Source organism: Neoarius graeffei, chromosome 26, assembly GCF_027579695.1.
Source record: "Neoarius graeffei isolate fNeoGra1 chromosome 26, fNeoGra1.pri, whole genome shotgun sequence".
Lineage (NCBI taxonomy): Eukaryota > Metazoa > Chordata > Actinopteri > Siluriformes > Ariidae > Neoarius > Neoarius graeffei.
This window is the reverse complement of record NC_083594.1, coordinates 8,702,692-8,721,705: the sequence shown is the minus strand read 5'-3', so window position 1 is coordinate 8,721,705 and position 19,014 is coordinate 8,702,692. Positions and strand designations below refer to the sequence as shown.

Sequence of the window (19,014 nt, the reverse complement as noted above, 5' to 3'; positions counted from 1 at the left end):
CGCCTTTCGCCCGTAGTCAGCTGGGATAGGCTCCAGCTTTCCTGCGACCCTGTAGAAGGATAAAGCGGCTAGAGATAATGAGATCAGATTTAATTTCGTGCTGGAAAAAACCTAACATTTGGAACTCTAAAACGTTTTTGTACTGATTCGATAATGTAGAAATCTATAAGGGCGGCACGGTGGTGTAGTGGTTAGCGCTGTCGCCTCACAGCGAGAAGATCCGGGTTCGAGCCCCGTGGCTGGCGAGGGCCTTTCTGTGCGGAGTTTGCATGTTCTCCCCGTGTCCGCGTGGGTTTCCTCCGGGTGCTCCGGTTTCCCCCACAGTCCAAAGACATGCAGGTTAGGGTTAACTGGTGACTCTAAATTGACCGTAGGTGTGAGTGTGAATGGTTGTCTGTGTCTATGTGTCAGCCCTGTGATGACCTGGCGACTTGTCCAGGGTGTACCCCGCCTTTCGCCCGTAGTCAGCTGGGATAGGCTCCAGCTTGCCTGCGACCCTGTAGAACAGGATAAAGCGGCTACAGATAATGAGATGAGAAATCTATAAGAAAGTTTGTATAAAAAAAAATTAAATATGGTGCCTAAGACTTTTGCACAGTACTGTACATGAAAACCACAAAGTCTACATTCGCATTACAAGTTGCCTGAAAAAAAGAACAAATGGATCGCTTTTGCTGTTTTTGCACCTGTAAAATGTTTTGGTACAGGACAGGAAGCAGCAATGGTGCGATCAAGATGTGGACATGATTCTCAGGGTATTTCGAAACAAGAACAAGTGGATTTATCAACCACAATGTGCTCACGTTTTTCATAAAAGGAACACGCTTAAGGGACGATGATTGCGATATTGATTGGAATCTTTTGCCTGATTGAACTCACTTTTTCTTCAGCAAACTTGTAGCTATATTTGTTTGGGTCTCTGTTTTGAGGCTTGCAACCACGTGATCAAAATGTCCTACGTCATGAGCGTCCGCCATGATGGTGGATCTACAAAGCAACTAGGATGGCAGGACTTTTCTGAAGATAAGATGCTTCTACCAACCATCGAGTACCCAGATATCGCATTCTATCTGGTTTGGATGCCAAAGAATCGATCGAGTCTGATCTTGGACGAAACATAGCCCATGTTCTGAGTGGGTGCCCAGTCTGGATTGTTTCTACCGTATAATTTTGCTGGCGCGCCAAGAAGCAAAATGGTAATACACGTGTTAAAATTCTAACAACGACCGAGTGAACTACGGCAACAGAACACTCATTTTATATCAAAATTCTAGCAACACGAAATAAAATTCTTCCATGATCTTATTGAGAAAGCTTTTGAATGAAACCTTTATTGTCACAGTTACCAGTGAAATTGACCATCAACCTGTCCTTACAGAGGGGGAACAGGACAGGAAGACAGGGATAAAAGAAAAGAAACACAGTAGTAACATGAGGAAAGATGAGGAAAAAAAGAGCACCCCCCCCCCCCCCACACACACACACACACACACTATGCTCCTATCAGGAGTACAGTGTGGGAGCATTTAAAAACCTCCGCACATAAGCACACAATAACACAAGTACACTTTAAAACACGGGACTTGAGGGGGGGAAAGTGGGGAAGGAGGGGGCAGTCAGGGGTGGGGGGGGAAGGGGGAAGGGGGTAGGAGGGGAGGGGAGGAGGTAGAGGTAACCCAGCACAAGCAAGCAGCCGTTCGCTCCTGCAGCCATGCAAACGGCGCTGGTCACGCACCCGCTTGTCACACTGGGGGTGAAAAACGGCGGCCGCGGAAAATTGGGGAAGGAATGCGAAGAATGCGAGAGTGTCTCCCAGCAGTGACCTTCTGGGGGAAATGTTTCCCCAGCGACGGCCTTGATCAAGGCCGGTGCTGTTCAGGGAGCCGAATGTCGATAAGATAGATAAGATTGTTTGGTCTTTCGAACAGACGCAGTCTTTACACGTCCACAACACTCGTCCATATCTGTCCATTTCGTCCATATCTGTCCATTTCTGTTCAATTCAATTCTATTTGGTCTCCGAAATACTTATTCCTTGCAAAGCCGAAAGCGTCTCCCAGATGACAACCATTGTTGTGGTTCAAGTTCTATAGCCACAGTCTGAGTGCCGACAGCTTTGCCCACCGCTTTAATCATATCGGGCAGCTTTGTGGGGCTTTGAACAGCTGTCACCATTGTCTGATTTCCTCGATATACCAGGGCAATGCCTAATCCAATCAGCAAAAGTCTGGTAATCATGGTTCCGAATAGGTAGATATCTCCAATGTCCTCCACAGACGTTCCGGCAGGACAGGTGGGTTCCCCCAAACCCAGAAACTGTGTCAATTTCATTAGGAGACCAGTTTATCAAATTCATGATTTTTTAGTTTAGAAATTCAATGCGGAGAGAGTCTCTAAAAAAAAAAGTATAGGCAGATGAGACGAAACAAAGAGCACAAGCAGGAAAAAAAGGAGAGGAGAGCAGAGAAATGCGACCGCCTTCCGTGAGAGCACGGAAAAAAAAAAAATTTCACCTGAGATAAAATGATTACTGCAAACACGAGCTGTTTTGGTTTGAGCCTGTGTTAGATCAGCCCTGCCTGCCGATGTTGTTCAGACGTGCTCGTCTCCTCTCCTCTCCATACTAAGCCTCAGAGTTTCCTCGCCCTCTTTCCGAATCATGGACGGAATTCTAAAAAATCGAAACGTGCCACAGTCACGAGTACTGTTGTGACCACAACCATATACAGCACGAAGATATGGCAGAGCTAAAAGAACGCTTAAAAGCAGTGGAAAAACAAAAAGAGGGTTGCGCACGCATGACTATGTTTTATATGGAATGTCGCTTGACCCCGCATTTGTATCTCCACCAACATGGCCGACATCCGGGTTTCTATTTTGCTTTGACGTCACTTGCAAGTCAAGGATTACGTTGAACCGTTCTCACTTCATTTCAGTTTTCCTTGAATTGGTTCATTTCCACAAATCACTGTTTTTTACATCTTTCTACTGAAAGGGGAAGCCATGGCTTAATGTCTAGAGAAGCAGCTTAGCTTTGGGACCAAAAGGTTGCCGGTTTGAGTCCCTGGACCAGCAGGAATGGCTGAAGTGCCCTTGAGCAAGGCACCTACCGTAACCCCCAACGGCTGCTCTGGGTGTGTTGTATTTCACTCTGGATAAGAGCGTCTGCTAAACGGCATTAATATGGTGTACTTTGTGTGTATTTATTTATAGTTGAAAATGTTTTTGTACACTGACTTCCTTCTGCTTACCTGCAATTTTGGGCATCACAAACTAAACAAAAAAGGTACGTCATGCCTATTAAATCTGTAAATAAAAAAATTAAATATGTTCCACTAAATTTTTTTCAACTAATTACTGAGCAAATGTTCAGATTCTCGTGTGACTCTAAATTATTTGTTTCCTTCAGGAAATGCAGGTGCACTTGGATGATACGCTAAATAAGCCCATCAATCTTATTAAGCAATACAGTCATTAGTGGCTACAAATAACTTATTAGAGTGATAAAGATTTCACCATTTTAATTAAATAAGTTAATCATCATTGTTCCCAGTGAAATGAAAAAGTCTTTTTGTTTGTAGCACTTAATATTTATAAGGAAATTACAGCATGTAGTAATTCTAAGTGATGCCTGGTATACAGTATGTACGTCAGATATTCACGTACATTACAACTTCTAGCAAAACTGCTTGATTTGTACACAAGCACCTGAAGTTCTAATGCAATAGCGATGGGTAATAATGAAATATGCACATTTATATGACTTATATTTGATATATACTTGGCAAGATGGAAATTTAAGTACCAAAGAAGTACCAGGTATACAAAAGTACTTCATGCTTATCCATACTTTTTTTTAACTCTTTACTTTCTTGAATGTCTTCAAGAATTATAGAATACTGTCAACATTTTATATCTCACAAATTCTCAATTCTGATTGGTCTGAAATACAAATGTAATGATTGACCAAATTCACAGTTTGTTTCACAATATTGGGTTCATGATCCAATTTTCCAATGAAATTTTTGAAAAAATATTAAATTAAAAAATTGTATTGCCAAAAAGTCGCCACATTTCCTTTTCTATTCTTTATCAACCTTTTGTGAAATTTAAATTTAAAATAACTTTTGTTTCAGGGTGGTATGGTGGTGTAGTGGTTAGCGCTGTCGCCTCACAGCAAGAAGGTCTGGGTTCGAGTCCCGTGGCCGGCGAGGGCCTTTCTGTGTGGAGTTTGCATGTTCTCCGTGTGGGTTTCCTCCGGGTGCTCCGGTTTCCCCCACAGTCCAAAGACATGCAGGTTAAGTTAACTGGTGACTCTAAATTGACCGTAGGTGTGAATGTGAGTGTGAATGGTTGTCTGTGTCTATGTGTCAGCCCTGTGATGACCTGGCGACTTGTCCAGGGTGTACCCCGCCTTTCGCCCGTAGTCAGCTGGGATAGGCTCCAGCTTGCCTGCAACCCTGTAGAACAGGATAAAGCGGCTAGAGATAATGAGATGAGATCAACTATCATTATTTAACCACATTTGTAAAGGTTGTACTAAAATATAATAACCTATTAATGAAAATATTCCTTTTCTTAAAAATGAACAGTGAACATTTGTACTCCTTCCATTTGCTTCTCTTTCCTTTATCTTTCAGCAGTCGGTAAAAAGAGAGCTCTGATTTCTTGTTAAATCTATTTGCACAGCAGCTCTTTCCCATTTTAGATCTGTTTTTATTGTGCGTTTTCACAGCATTAGAGCTGTGTTACTTCCTCCAAGGGTGAAGTCATGTGTGTTTCCGCTATTGTATGTCACTGTGCCCTCTGCTGTCTAAACAACACAATAACAGTGAGGGAAAACTACTGTAAGAGGATTACACAGCCTGATAATAATCACGATTCATTTTTATTTCAGTGATTAAAATCATCATAAATTTGTACTGAGATTTATCTTCACAGGATATATCATTACTTGCCGAGTAGAAGGAGTAACTATATATTTATTCTAGCCACATTCACTGGATATGAGCAATTGTGTGCTCTTATTGGCTACTCTACTACTAGGCTATCAGCTCGTATACCGTGAGTAGAGAAAAACAAAATGGCAGAGCGTGTTTCTGAACCAACTGAGGATGAAATAAAAATGACTCAAAGTGATGACATGCTGCATGTGATGCTCAGCAACTTTGCTTGTGTTTGAAGAGAGGTATAAATGTGCACGGCTAACAAAAGCACCTCCACACTCCGTTCACCCACTGCTGTTTTGAAAGCAGCGCCGGTATGATTGCGGTCTTCATATTTCCGACGTGTTGATACATCATTACAGACGCCAATGCGCCGTCGTAACACGTCACACCTCTGGTGGCGTGGCTTTTTTTTTTCAGTGTAAATCACTAAAGCTGGAATAATGATGTGTCTTCTTTTTCACGCCAATATTGCGCAAGAACATCTGTGTGAAACGAGTTAGTAATGTAACAAAGCTGCAATTTTTATCTTGTTAATACAACCCCGATTCCAAAAAAGTTGGGACAAAGTACAAATTGTAAATAAAAACGGAATGCAATGATGTGGAAGTTTCAAAATTCCATATTTTATTCAGAATAGAACATAGATGACATATCAAATGTTTAAACTGAGAAAATGTATCATTTAAAGAGAAAAATTAGGTGATTTTAAATTTCATGACAACAACACATCTCAAAAAAGTTGGGACAAGGCCATGTTTGCCACTGTGAGACATCCCCTTTTCTCTTTACAACAGTCTGTAAACGTCTGGGGACTGAGGAGACAAGTTGCTCAAGTTTAGGGATAGGAATGTTAACCCATTCTTGTCTAATGTAGGATTCTAGTTGCTCAACTGTCTTAGGTCTTTTTTGTCAGATCTTCCGTTTTATGATGCACCAAATGTTTTCTATGGGTGAAAGATCTGGACTGCAGGCTGGCCAGTTCAGTACCCGGACCCTTCTTCTACACAGCCATGATGCTGTAACTGATGCAGTATGTGGTTTGGCATTGTCATGTTGGAAAATGCAAGGTCTTCCCTGAAAGAGACGTCGTCTGGATGGGAGCATATGTTGCTCTAGAACCTGGATATACCTTTCAGCACTGATGGTGTCTTTCCAGATGTGTAAGCTGCCCATGCCACACGCACTAATGCAACCCCATACCATCAGAGATGCAGGCTTCTGAACTGAGCGCTGATAACAACTTGGGTCGTCCTTCTCCTCTTTAGTCCGAATGACACGGCGTCCCTGATTTCCATAAAGAACTTCAAATTTTGATTCGTTTGACCACAGAACAGTTTTCCACTTTGCCACAGTCCATTTTAAATGAGTCTTGGCCCAGAGAAGACGTCTGTGCTTCTGGATCGTGTTTAGATACGGCTTCTTCTTTGAACTATAGAGTTTTAGCTGGCAACAGTGGATGGCACGGTGAATTGTGTTCACAGATAATGTTCTCTGGAAATATTCCTGAGCCCATTTTGTGATTTCCAATACAGAAGCATGCCTGTATGTGATGCAGTGCCGTCTAAGGGCCCGAAGATCACAGGCACCCAGTATGGTTTTCCGGCCTTGACCCTTACGCACAGAGATTTTTCCAGGTTCTCTGAATCTTTTGATGATATTATGCACTGTAGATGATGATATGTTCAAACTCTTTGCAATTTTACACTGTCGAACTCTTTTCTGATATTGCTCCACTATTTGTCGGCGCAGAATTAGGGGGATTGGTGATCCTCTTCCCATCTTTACTTCTGAGAGCCGCTGCCACTCCAAGATGCTCTTTTTATACCCAGTCATGTTAATGACCTATTGCCAATTGACCTAATGAGTTGCAATTTGGTCCTCCAGCTGTTCCTTTTTTGTACCTTTAACTTTTCCAGCCTCTTATTGCCCCTGTCCCAACTTTTTTGAGATGTGTTGCTGTCATGAAATTTCAAATGAGCCAATATTTGGCATGAAATTTCAAAATGTCTCACTTTCGACATTTGATATGTTGTCTATGTTCTATTGTGAATACAATATCAGTTTTTGAGATTTGTAAATTACTGCATTCCGTTTTTATTTACAATTTGCACTTTGTCCCAGGCGGCACGGTGGTGTAGTGGTTAGCGCTGTCGCCTCACAGCAAGAAGGTCCTGGGTTCGAGCCCCGGGGCCGGCGAGGGCCTTTCTGTGCGGAGTTTGCATGTTCTCCCCGTGTCCGCGTGGGTTTCCTCCGGGTGCTCCGGTTTCCCCCACAGTCCAAAGACATGCAGGTTAGGTTAACTGGTGACTCTAAATTGACCGTAGGTGTGAATGTGAGTGTGAATGGTTGTCTGTGTCTATGTGTCAGCCCTGTGATGACCTGGCGACTTGTCCAGGGTGTACCCCGCCTTTCGCCCGTAGTCAGCTGGGATAGGCTCCAGCTTGCCTGCGACCCTGTAGAAGGATAAAGCGGCTAGAGATAATGAGATGAGATGAGACTTTGTCCCAACTTTTTTGGAATCGGGGTTGTATGAATGGAAAGAAAATAGGGGAGGCAGGTGAAGAAATTATGTGTTTAAGCTGCTATAACATAAGTGATCATTGGGGATTTTTACACAATTTGGCCGTTTTCAGATGTAGGGAGTGTGGTTTCATTTTTCAGATGTGATTTCATCAGATGAATATATTAGTATGTGGTGTATACAGTATGCGTGTGCGTGTGTGTGTGCACGCGTGAATAACAGCAGTGCGAGAATGATGTGTGCGTTAACCAGAGTGACACACAGAACCTTCCCACACACCGTTTTTAGCTGTCGTGCTCCAGTAACTCTGAAAGTGCAGGACAATGGATGAATATTTCATTGAGCACTTATGGGCTAATAGAAACACATTGAAATTCTGCCCATCTCGCTTCGCTAAATGAAACTCTGCACAAAAATCAGCACTAGAATAGAGACAAAGAGGCAGAGGGGAAAAACGAGAGAGAGAGAGAGCGAGAGAGAGAACATTTCGAGAGAGGAACTCATGCTTGCCAATTAAATGTTTCATTTACTCCTTCATTTCTCTTTTCCAACAATGCATTTGGTCAAATCTGCAGCAGCGGAGTTGTCCCATGAGCATCCTAATGGAAAAAAAAAAAAAAAAACCTCTGCCATTGAGTGTTGGGGTGTTTCCCTGACCAATAATGGACCATCAGTGGCCACTGAAGACTGCTCATCATCAGGACTAATGCGAGCCATACCGTATGTATTTCACACCCCGTGTGTGATTTCACAATACCGTCATGATGAACAGGATATTTGGATATCAGCACATGGAAGGATTTAAATCTGTCGTGTGAATACAAATGAATTGAGCAAATCATCATGTCCAGTGATCATTGACCCCATGAGCCAGTCTGAGCGAGTTGAATGACTGTATTATTCTATCCACATTCCCTGGATATGAACAATCGTGCGCTGATTGGCTACTCTACTACTAGGATATCAGCTCATATACCGTGAGTAGAGAAAAACAAAATGGCAGAGCATGTTGCTGAACCAACCGAGGATGAAATAAAAACTACTCAAAAACAAAACTCCAAAAAATACAAAAGCAACAAAATATGGAATAAAAGTATTTGATGGGAAGAACGTTTCTCTATTTTTCAAGAATTATTATTATCATAGATTTTTTTCACAAATTGCGACTGTCGTTTCGCCGATTTGTTTACACTCTGAGCAGAAACGATTTTGTCGGACATTTTGTATGAAGTGTTTATTTCTCGAATTTGCCAAAAATATCAAAAATGCTCTGTTTCTTAAAATCCAGTGAACGTGGATAGAATAAAACAGTTATTCCACTCAATCTCGTCATACATGGGTGTTAATTGAACGACTTAATGACCGCTGTGTCGTACATCATATTTTTTGTAAGATTTCAAATAATTCGGTAATTATTCATCTTCATCTCACGTAAATTTGAATGAACAGGAGCGATGTGGTGACCTGATTTCCTCAGAATTCATAAAGTCAGTAAAAAAAAAGAAAGATGCGTTCGCAGCTTTTCAACCGAGATTGTAATGAAGTCGCAATTACTAGGATTTGTTCAAGTTTAATGTGTTTATTTTCATTATTTACTTTTAATTTGAAATTTTTTTTAAACTTTTTGACGCAATTTATTTCATGAAGTGAATTTATTCTTTGCTATTATTTGATTATATCATTTAATTTAGATGAAGTTCTAGATTGAGATATGGTGCCCTCCACAATTATTGGCACCCTTTGTAAAGATTCGTAAAAAATCCACCTTTTGTTGAAGTTGCTTCATCTCATGCTGAAAAAAATGAGAAAAATCCAACCTTTAATTGAAATTAATTTATTCAGAGGAAAACGAATCCCCCATCAAGAAATTATTATTTTCAACAAAAATACATGTCACTATTATTGGCACCCCTGGAAATGATAGTGAACCCAATGTAACTGAAGCATGTTTCGCATTTAAATTATACAGTATTTGTGAGTTGACTGGAGTGTGTAGGAACTTTCAAGCTGTAATTCTGATTAACTGGGGAACAAATATGAGGTGACGCATACAGAGGATAGATTCCTTCAAAATCAACATGGGAAAGATAAGAGACACGCAAACCAAATGAGGGAGAAGTGTGTTGACCTTTATAAGTCATGGAATGGATATAAAAAAAATAATAATAACTCATCTGAAAATGTCCATTTCTACTGTTAGGGCAAAAGTTAAAAAGTGGACACCGACTGGAACTGTTACAAACTCACCTGGAAGAAGATCCAAGTTTATTTTGCCCCCACGTGCAATGAGGAAGAGGGTAAGAGAGGCAGAAAATCCCCAAGGATCACTGTTGGTGAATTACAAGAAAAAGTAAAACCTTGGGGTTTCCGAGTCTCCAAAACGACCATCAGACTCCACCTCCATGCCAATAGATTATTTAGAAGGTGCCAGAAAAAAGCTTTTCTGTCAGTTAATCCCAAACATAAGCACCTGAAGTTTATGAAACGCTACTAGAACTTTGACTGGAACCGTGTTCTCTGGTCAAAAATGGAGCTTTTTGACATTAAACACTCAAGGTGGGTTTGGCATTAAAAAAAAAAGAAAGAAGGATGGCTATCATGAAAAGAATCCGATCCCAACTGTAAAATATGGTGGAGATTCTGTGATGTTTGGGGGCTGTTTTTCCTCCAAAGGCCTGGAAACCTTATTAGGGTCCATGGCATCATGGACTCCATGAAATACCAGGACATTTTGGATCCAAATCTGGCTGCTTCTGCTGGGAAACCAAAACTGGGTCATCATTGGATTTTCCAGCAGGACAATAATCTGATGTCCAAATCAATACAAAAATGGTTTATTGTCCAGAGAATCAAGCTTCTGCCCCGGCCATCTCAGTCCCCTGAACTGAACCTCAGTGAAAACCTGCGGACTGAGCTGAAGAGGCGAGAGCACAAGAGAGGGATGCGGACCCTGGATGATCTGGAGAGATTGTGGAAAGAGGAATAGTCTCACCAACCTTATAAAATGTTATAAGACAGACTCAGTGCTGTTTTACTGGCAAACCCCTTTCTGTTTTAGCCAGCATTAACTTTTTCAGCAGTTTGTGCTACAGTAGCTCTTCTATTCTTCTGGATTGGACCATATGGGCTAACCTTAATGCCCCATGCGAATCAATGAGCCTTCGACACCCATGACCCTGTCGCCGGTTCACCGGTTGTCCTTTGGATCCTTGGACCACTTTTGGTAGGTATGAACCACTGCATACTGGGAACACCCCTCAAGATGTGCCCTTTTGGAGATGCTCAGACCCAGTCATCTAGCCATCACAATTTGGCCCTTGTCAAAGTCACTCAGATCCTTACACTTGCCTATTTTTCCTGCTTCCAACACATCGACTTTGAGAACGGACTATTCTTTTGCTGGCTATTATATCCCACCCCTTGAAAGGTGCTAATGTAACAAGATAATCAGTTTGTTTGTTTTTTCCCTGCAGTATCTCCATGCAAGCTAGAATGCAGTTTTGTGACCTGGTATCAGGGACTCTGTGTGTGTGTGTATGTGTGTGTGTGAGAGAGAGAGAGAGAGAGAGAGAGAGAGAGAGAGAGAGAGAGAGAGAGAGAGAGAGATAGGAACCTTGCTAAGTGAGCGGTCACTGACGCTGCGGGCGAGCTGTTGGGTCTCTGTGATTTGATCTGCCACTCGTTTTTGTTCATTCAACTTCTCAGCCAGAGTCTCCAGCTCGGTCAAAGCCAACTGCAGGGGCAAACGGTCCACATGTCCTTTCGGAGTGTTTTTCAGCATGTCCTGAGAGAGAGAGAGAGAGAGAGAGAGAGAGAGAGACTTAGTCGTGAAATGTTATTGATGATGTATCCTTAATGGTGTGATGGAAACTTTTCTTTTAAATGTATAATGATGTCTCCAAAACTCTTGAGTATTCTCTCACAATAAACCATCGACAGAACTGTAATAATATTGTGTATCTATAATGTCTCATAAAATGCTCTGCTAAGTAGGGAATAAAACACATTAGGGGCATGTCGTTAAAGGAAAACTATCAGCGGTGGATTAGTTTCTGTTAACAGTCTGAAATTGATTATTTTTTTACAGCAAAATATCAGTGTTTTTTGTTTTTCCAGTGATACACTACCGTTCAAAAGTTTGGGGTCACTTTGAAATGTCCTTATTTTTGAAAGAAAAGCACTGTTCTTTTCAATGAAGATCACTTTAAACTAATCAGAAATCCACTCTATACATTGCTAATGTGGTAAATGACTATTCTAGCTGCAAATGTCTGGTTTTTGGTGCAATATCTCCATAGGTGTATAGAGGCCCATTTCCAGCAACTCTCACTCCAGTGTTCTAATGGTACAATGTGTTTGCTCATTGCCTCAGAAGGCTAATGGATGATTAGAAAACCCTTGTACAATCATGTTAGCACAGCTGAAAACAGTTGAGCTCTTTAGAGAAGCTATAAAACTGACCTTCCTTTGAGCAGATTGAGTTTCTGGAGCATCACATTTGTGGGGTCGATTAAATGCTCAAAATGGCCAGAAAAATGTCTTGACTATATTTTCTATTCATTTTACAACTTATGGTGGGAAATAAAAGTGTGACTTTTCATGGAAAACACAAAATTGTCTGGGTGACCCCAAACTTTTGAACGGTAGTGTACTACAGCAGTTTCCAGTGTAACCGTATTTTTAAAGAATGATATATTGTACATTTTATCCTTTTATAGTTACATTTCATGTTGTGGATTGTCCATGAAACAAGTTAGTTCCTGTGCAGTCTTCCCACAAGCTAATTATGCTTTGTGTCTACATTCATTGTGGTGTATCAGGTGAATTGGTAGGTACGTAATGATATATCGACTGATGATAAATCGAGATACAAATTTGGAATGATCTGAATCGATGAAACAAAAAAAATGAATCATGATTATTTTCAGGCTGCATTATCTCTTAGTTTTTCCAAGCTGTAAATGTGTTGTTTAGACAGCAGTAGGTGCAATAATATACAACAACAGGATTGCATGTGACTTCACCATAGGCAGAAGTAACGCAGCTTGTGTTATATATAAAATTCTATCCACATTCACTGGATATGAGCAATCACATGCTCTGATTGGCTACACTAGTACTCGGCTATCAGCTCATATACTGTGAGTAGAGTAAAACAAAATGGTGGCGCGTGTTGCTGAACCAACCAAGGATGAAATAAAAGCTACTCGAAAACAAAACCCCAAAATTATAAAGTATTTAAAAGAAACAGAAATAGCTAAAAGAATAGAAGCCCCCCCCCAGTAGCTCCTGTTCAACACTCCAGCCCAGTCGGTAATAATGCACCTTTAAGTTGGTTTGCCAACCACCAAAAAAAAATATTTAAAAAAATCCTAAAGAAGAAAAAGAAAACTCCAAAGATGCAAAAAAAAAGCAACAAAATATGGAATAAATGCATTTGATGGTAAGAACGTATCTTTTTTATTATTTTTCAAGAATTATTAAGGTTGTCTGTGTCTATGTGTCAGCCCTGTGATGACCTGGCGACTTGTCCAGGGTGTACCCCGCCTTTCGCCCGTAGTCAGCTGGGATAGGCTCCAGCTTGCCTGCAACCCTGTAGAACAGGATAAAGCAGCTAGAAATAATGAGATGAGATTTATTATAGCATTTTTTCACAAATCGCTACTGTCATTTCAACGGTTTGTTTACATCCTAAGCAGGAATGGTTTTATCAGAGGTTTTGTATAAAGTTTTAATTTATTGAATTTGCAAAAAATTAAAATCAAAATGCTGTTTCTCAAAATCCAGTGAATGTACATAGAATAAAACAGTTATTCCACTCAATCTGGTCGTACATGGGTTATAGACAACTCGGTGCTATGTGCCTCATCAGCTATCAGCTCATGTACGACTCGATTTTGTGGAATAACTTAAATATGAGGGGTGGCACGGTGGTGTAGTGGTTTGCGCTGTCGCCTCACAGCAAGAAGGTCCAGGTTCGAGCCCCGGGGCCGGCGAGGGCCTTTCTGTGCAGAGTTTGCATGTTCTCCCCGTGTCCGCGTGGGTTTCCTCCGGGTGCTCCGGTTTCCCCCACAGTCCAAAGACATGCAGGTTAGGTTAATTGGTGACTCTAAATTGAGCGTAGGTGTGAATGTGAGTGTGAATGGTTGTCTGTGTCTATGCGTCAGCCCTGTGATGACCTGGCGACTTGTGTGTGTGTGTGTGTGTGTGTGTGTATATATATATATATATATATATATATATATATATGAGATGAGGATTTACAAAAATGTCTCATCTCATTATCTCTAGCCGCTTTATCCTGTTCTACAGGGTCGCAGGCAAGCTGGAGCCTATCCCAGCTGACTACGGGCGAAAGGCGGGGTACACCCTGGACAAGTCGCCAGGTCATCACAGGGCTGACACATAGACACAGACAACCATTCACACTCACATTCACACCTACGCTCAATTTAGAGTCACCAGTTAACCTAACCTGCATGTCTTTGGACTGTGGGGGAAACCGGAGCACCCGGAGGAAACCCACGCGGACACGGGGAGAACATGCAAACTCCACACAGAAAGGCCCTCGCCGGCCACCGGGCTCGAACCCGGACCTTCTTGCTGTGAGGCGACAGCGCTAACCACTACACCACCGTGCCGCCCTTCCAAAAATGTAACATTAAAAATGAGCGTCATTTAGTTTGTCACATCCATTTCATTCCTTGGATAGTAAGCATGCACCCAGCCATTCCTGAGTTCTGAAAGGCTTCCTGTAAAACATTGGGATTTTTTTCAGGATATTCACACAATACCAGTTGAGGGAACACACACTGATTGGTAACCTCGTTTGCCTGACCTTTAGGTCATTTGTTTAACATTTGCAGAACATATGGACGGAAATCCTGTGGGAGCAACTCGGGTGCTTGGTGTGAAGAGAGCAACATATTGTGCACCCAGTGGGACTCATTATCAAAAAGCTGTTCCACTGGAGCTGTGATCGTCTCACTGTGTGTGTGTGTGTGTGTGTGTGTGTGCGTGCGTGCGTGTGTGTGTGTGTGATGAGAGTCAAAAAAATCAACATTCATTTAGCAATAAATTGTCTATAAGAGTTCAGAATGTTTGGAACATTTTGTTTTTGTTGCTGTTGTTTAATTTATGGTACACTATATCACCAAAAGTATGTGGACACCTGACCATGACATCCATATTAGGCTTGAGATGGGGTGTGTGTGTAATACGCCATCGTCCCATCATTACCCCCTGACAAGTAGCTACACTTGTGGCTCTAACAGAGGAAAAGAAGTAGGCGTGGCCAGACATACTGAATGTAATGCACGTCACGTACATGATGCATCATTACATCTTTAATTGGCTGTACTATTAGCATTTAGGGTTTTGTTTTGTTTTGTTACCACAAACAAGGTTAAGCAATGCTTGCAAAACTGAAGTCGGGACTATAACCAAACGCAACCAGTTATTACCTGTAGCTAAGCTCATTATAAACTTGTTGTATCGTAAAGTAGCCCTGATCAACTCCTGGTTGATTCATTTACGTTTACGACATTTATGGCTTAATCTGTTTGGCAAGCTCAGACGTTTTGTTATTGCTCTGCTCTGAAGTCAAACAGCAGGCTCTTAAAATTCACACAAAACAAAAAGATCAGCAAAATATTACAGGAAACATTTTATTTTTGTCAATCTTAAAGCTACAGACACCACATTTTCCAATCAGCGTTTAAATCACCCAACTTGATTGTCATATCAATGGATTATGTATTACCCCTCATCCATATGTGCTTGTTGAACATCCCATTCCAGACTCATGGACATGAATATGGACTTGGTCATCACGCTGTTGTTATAACAGCCTCCCTTCCAGTCTTCTGGGAAAGCTTTCCACTAGATTGTGGAGCATGTCTGTGAGGATTTACCCATTCAACCACAAGAGCAGTAATGAGGTCAGGCACTGACATTGGGCAAAGAGGCCTGGCACACATTCGGCATTCCAATTCATCCCAAAAGCATGGACTTCATTTCCAGCTTTGGCAAGCTACGTCTTTACAGACCTTGCTTTCTGCACAGGGACTCTGTCAAGCTGGAACAGGTTTGGTTCCCAGTGAACAGAAGTGTTAATGCAAGAGAATACAAAAACATCATCGAGCAAAATATGGGTGTAATGTTCAGTTGTCTGTGTACTTTTGAACATATGGTGTGACAATGTAAAAATGAGACCGTCAATGACGGCGTAGCTCACTCCGACCCCATCCAGTCCAGAAGGAACGATCTAAAGTGGACCACCTTCCTTGTGCAATAAATGTTGCAAGCTACCATATATACAAGCTATATATAGAAGCGATATCCACCCTAGGAATACCGACCTATTTGCCAGAAAGAATCCAAAACGGCGAGGAAGTGACCGAGAAGAAGCGATTTTTGTTGAACTGCAAGACATTAAGGCTTAATTAGTCTGTTACTTCATTAATAATTGTAATTAAGCAAATCTGGGTAGAAGTTATATGGTATGCACCCTACCTTCACGAGAGAAAGAATCAAAATCGGTGAAGAATTGAAGGAGAATAAGTGATGTGTGGAAACTGCTCGTTAGGAATTGATTAATTACTCCATATCTTCATTATAATTGCAATTATGCAAATTTGGGTAGAAGCTACGTATATGCACCCCAGGCAGACCGACCTTCCTGCCAAAAAGAATAAAAATCAGTGAAGAACTGAGAGAAAAGAAGTGATTTTTCGTGAAATGTGGACGACGCCGGACACATTATTTAAATTTTTTTTAAATAATTAAACAACAACATTCGAGAAGCACCTTTTTTTTTTTTTTTTTTTTGCTAATTCCAGGCCTTTTCAAAATCAAAGCCGTTTGTATTTGGTTGCGGTTAATGTGTGATTAAACACACCCGTGCTGGAGGGAAGAATTTTCCTTATCCACTTTCATAAGTTATCTTTCATATATTCATGGCTAATCGATGCCTACTGAGGTATGAAATGAAGTTCCTTGGCTCGAGAACACACACACACACACACAGGCTCGGATCCCAGCTCCTGAGAGGACAGAAAAGAAAAGAAAAAAAAGCCGAAAGCAGTCTGGTGCTGACAGAAAACACAGCAAGACTGACATTTCACCATCATCAGAGGCCTCAGTGTTGAGTAAGGTCACCATGATATTTCTGATGTCGATCCACTTTTCTCTGTGACATTTGGTATGTGTGCTGTGCGAATATGAATATATATATATATATATATATATATATATATATATATATATATATATATATACACACACACACACTGTATATGCAGAGGGAGAAAGAGAGACATGTCTCTGGTGAGGACACTGTGAGATTGCTTATTCATTGTTGATTCATGTGGTTTGGATGAATTCCTGAGAGATAAAACAAAGCAGAGAGAGATGGAGAGCCCGAGAGAAGAATACAGAGCTGAGAAAGACTCTGACTCAGGTTCATTTTACACCGACGAATCGATTGCTGACGGTTTCTGATCGTTACCTTATAACCATCTTGAAGTTACTTACCAGTGCTTTCACTCTAGCTAGTGAAGTTGCTTGCAGTTGGTCTCTTGTGGGCTTTTTCTGATTTTTGAAGTTGTAATATGTGTAAAATGTATATAATCTACTCTGAAATTCATATTACATAGCTGCCACATGGGCATATTTGTATCAAGTCAAAGGGCCCGGTCCTACAACACCGAAAACTCTGACTATAGCTCTGCCTGAATTTAATTCCAGTCTGGAGCAGAAACCTCACAACTATAATCTCGACTATAATATCGCTTGGTGCTGCCACTCAGGGAAACAAACGCATGCAAGGATACAAAATACAAAGTGGTTACGGATTTTAATACAGATGCATCACAAATGCTAATAATTTACGGATTGTTCACGGACGTTTTACAGATTGGTTACCGAATTCATACGGATGATGTATCACGGATAAAAAATTAAGAAGTCTAAAACGATGAAATGTTTAGATTGCCAAAGTTCATGATTAAATAAGAATAAGCAATACCGGACAATGTGCAATATAAAGTGCAATATCTTTCCTGCTTCCCCCCCACACACACTTACCCTAACCCCACTCCCCCTTTCCTCTCTTCCACATAGCTTATCCTTTTATATTTGTATATGTAAATACTTAATTTATTTTAATTTATCTAGAAGTTTTTCTCTATTTCTTTTCTCTGTTTATCTGTAATGATGCTGCTGGAATCTTAATTTCCCTAAGGGAACCCTCCCAAAGGGATCAATACAGTTTTATCTAATCTAATCTAATCTAATCTAATCTAATCTAATCTAATCTAATCTAAAATATCTTACCTGCATTTATATGTTTAGTTTATTAATTTACTCTTGATATTTCATGGAAAATCACATATCCGTGAATAAAAGATCTGTGCTTTGTATTTTTTATTTTTATTTTCTGTGAATCCGTATTCTGTGACTTCATGATGCAACAAGGATGTACAAAGATGCCCAGGCTCAGACAAATAGCACATGCTCAGACAACGTTACACATATATATATCATCTCATTATCTCTAGCCGCTTTATCCTGTTCTACAGGGTCGCAGGCAAGCTGGAGCCTATCCCAGCTGACTACGGGCGAAAGGCGGGGTACACCCTGGACAAGTCGCCAGGTCATCACAGGGCTGACACATAGACACAGACAACCATTCACACTCACATTCACACCTACGGTCAATTTAGAGTCACCAGTTAACCTAACCTGCATGTCTTTGGACTGTGGGGGAAACCGGAGCACCCAGAGGAAACCCACGCGGACACGGGGAGAACATGCAAACTCTGCACAGAAAGGCCCTCGCCGGCCACGGGGCTCGAACCCAGGACCTTCTTGCTGTGAGGCGACAGCGCTAACCACTACACCACCGTGCCACCCATATATATATATATATATATATATATATATATATATATATATATATATGTGTATGTATGTGTGTGTGTGTGTGTGTGTGTGTTATTTACCAGCTGGGAGGTCTGTATCATGAAATACCGTGACCGAGGTCTTGAAAGTACTGAGCGAGGCCCTCTGGGCAGAGGTCAGTATTCAAGGCCGAGGTCACGGTATTTCACCATATGGACCGACCTTAAGCTGGTAAATAATATATTTATTTTTTTCTTTACCAAATTCTAACAGAAAACGAGAGAGCCCGAAAGGGAAAACCGAGCCGAGCTGCCATTTTGAATCCTCATTCACGGCTGTAATGCAAATGGCTTCCTCCTCGGTATACAAGTGCACTTCCATGTCAGGAAAAAAACTACATTTTGCCGCCTATGTAGTCCCCTATTTATACAAAATTGAGTCATTCAGGATTCAGCCATGTTTTTGCTCGGCGTTAGCAACAGTTACAGGTTTTTAGCTTTCTCCTGAAATGTTTTCTTTTATTTCTTCTTCCTCAGGGTAGTAAAACTCGCTTTCGCTGTGAAGATTGTCGTTATCGCTATCCATGCTGTAAAATTAATGCTATTCTCCTGAGAAATGCTGGCAAAAATTTATAAGATTTTT

General features: G+C 41.1%; 1 protein-coding gene across 1 annotated transcript in view; it reads right to left on the bottom strand.

The window, feature by feature from the left end:
- arhgef10la (Rho guanine nucleotide exchange factor (GEF) 10-like a) overlaps positions 1-19,014 on the bottom strand; it is a 419,992-nt gene that overhangs the window by 296,044 nt on the left and 104,934 nt on the right. The window contains exon 14 of the mRNA XM_060910368.1: positions 11,084-11,254. Within this exon, the coding sequence (XP_060766351.1) occupies positions 11,084-11,254 (171 nt within the window). The remainder of the gene's footprint in view (positions 1-11,083; positions 11,255-19,014) is intronic.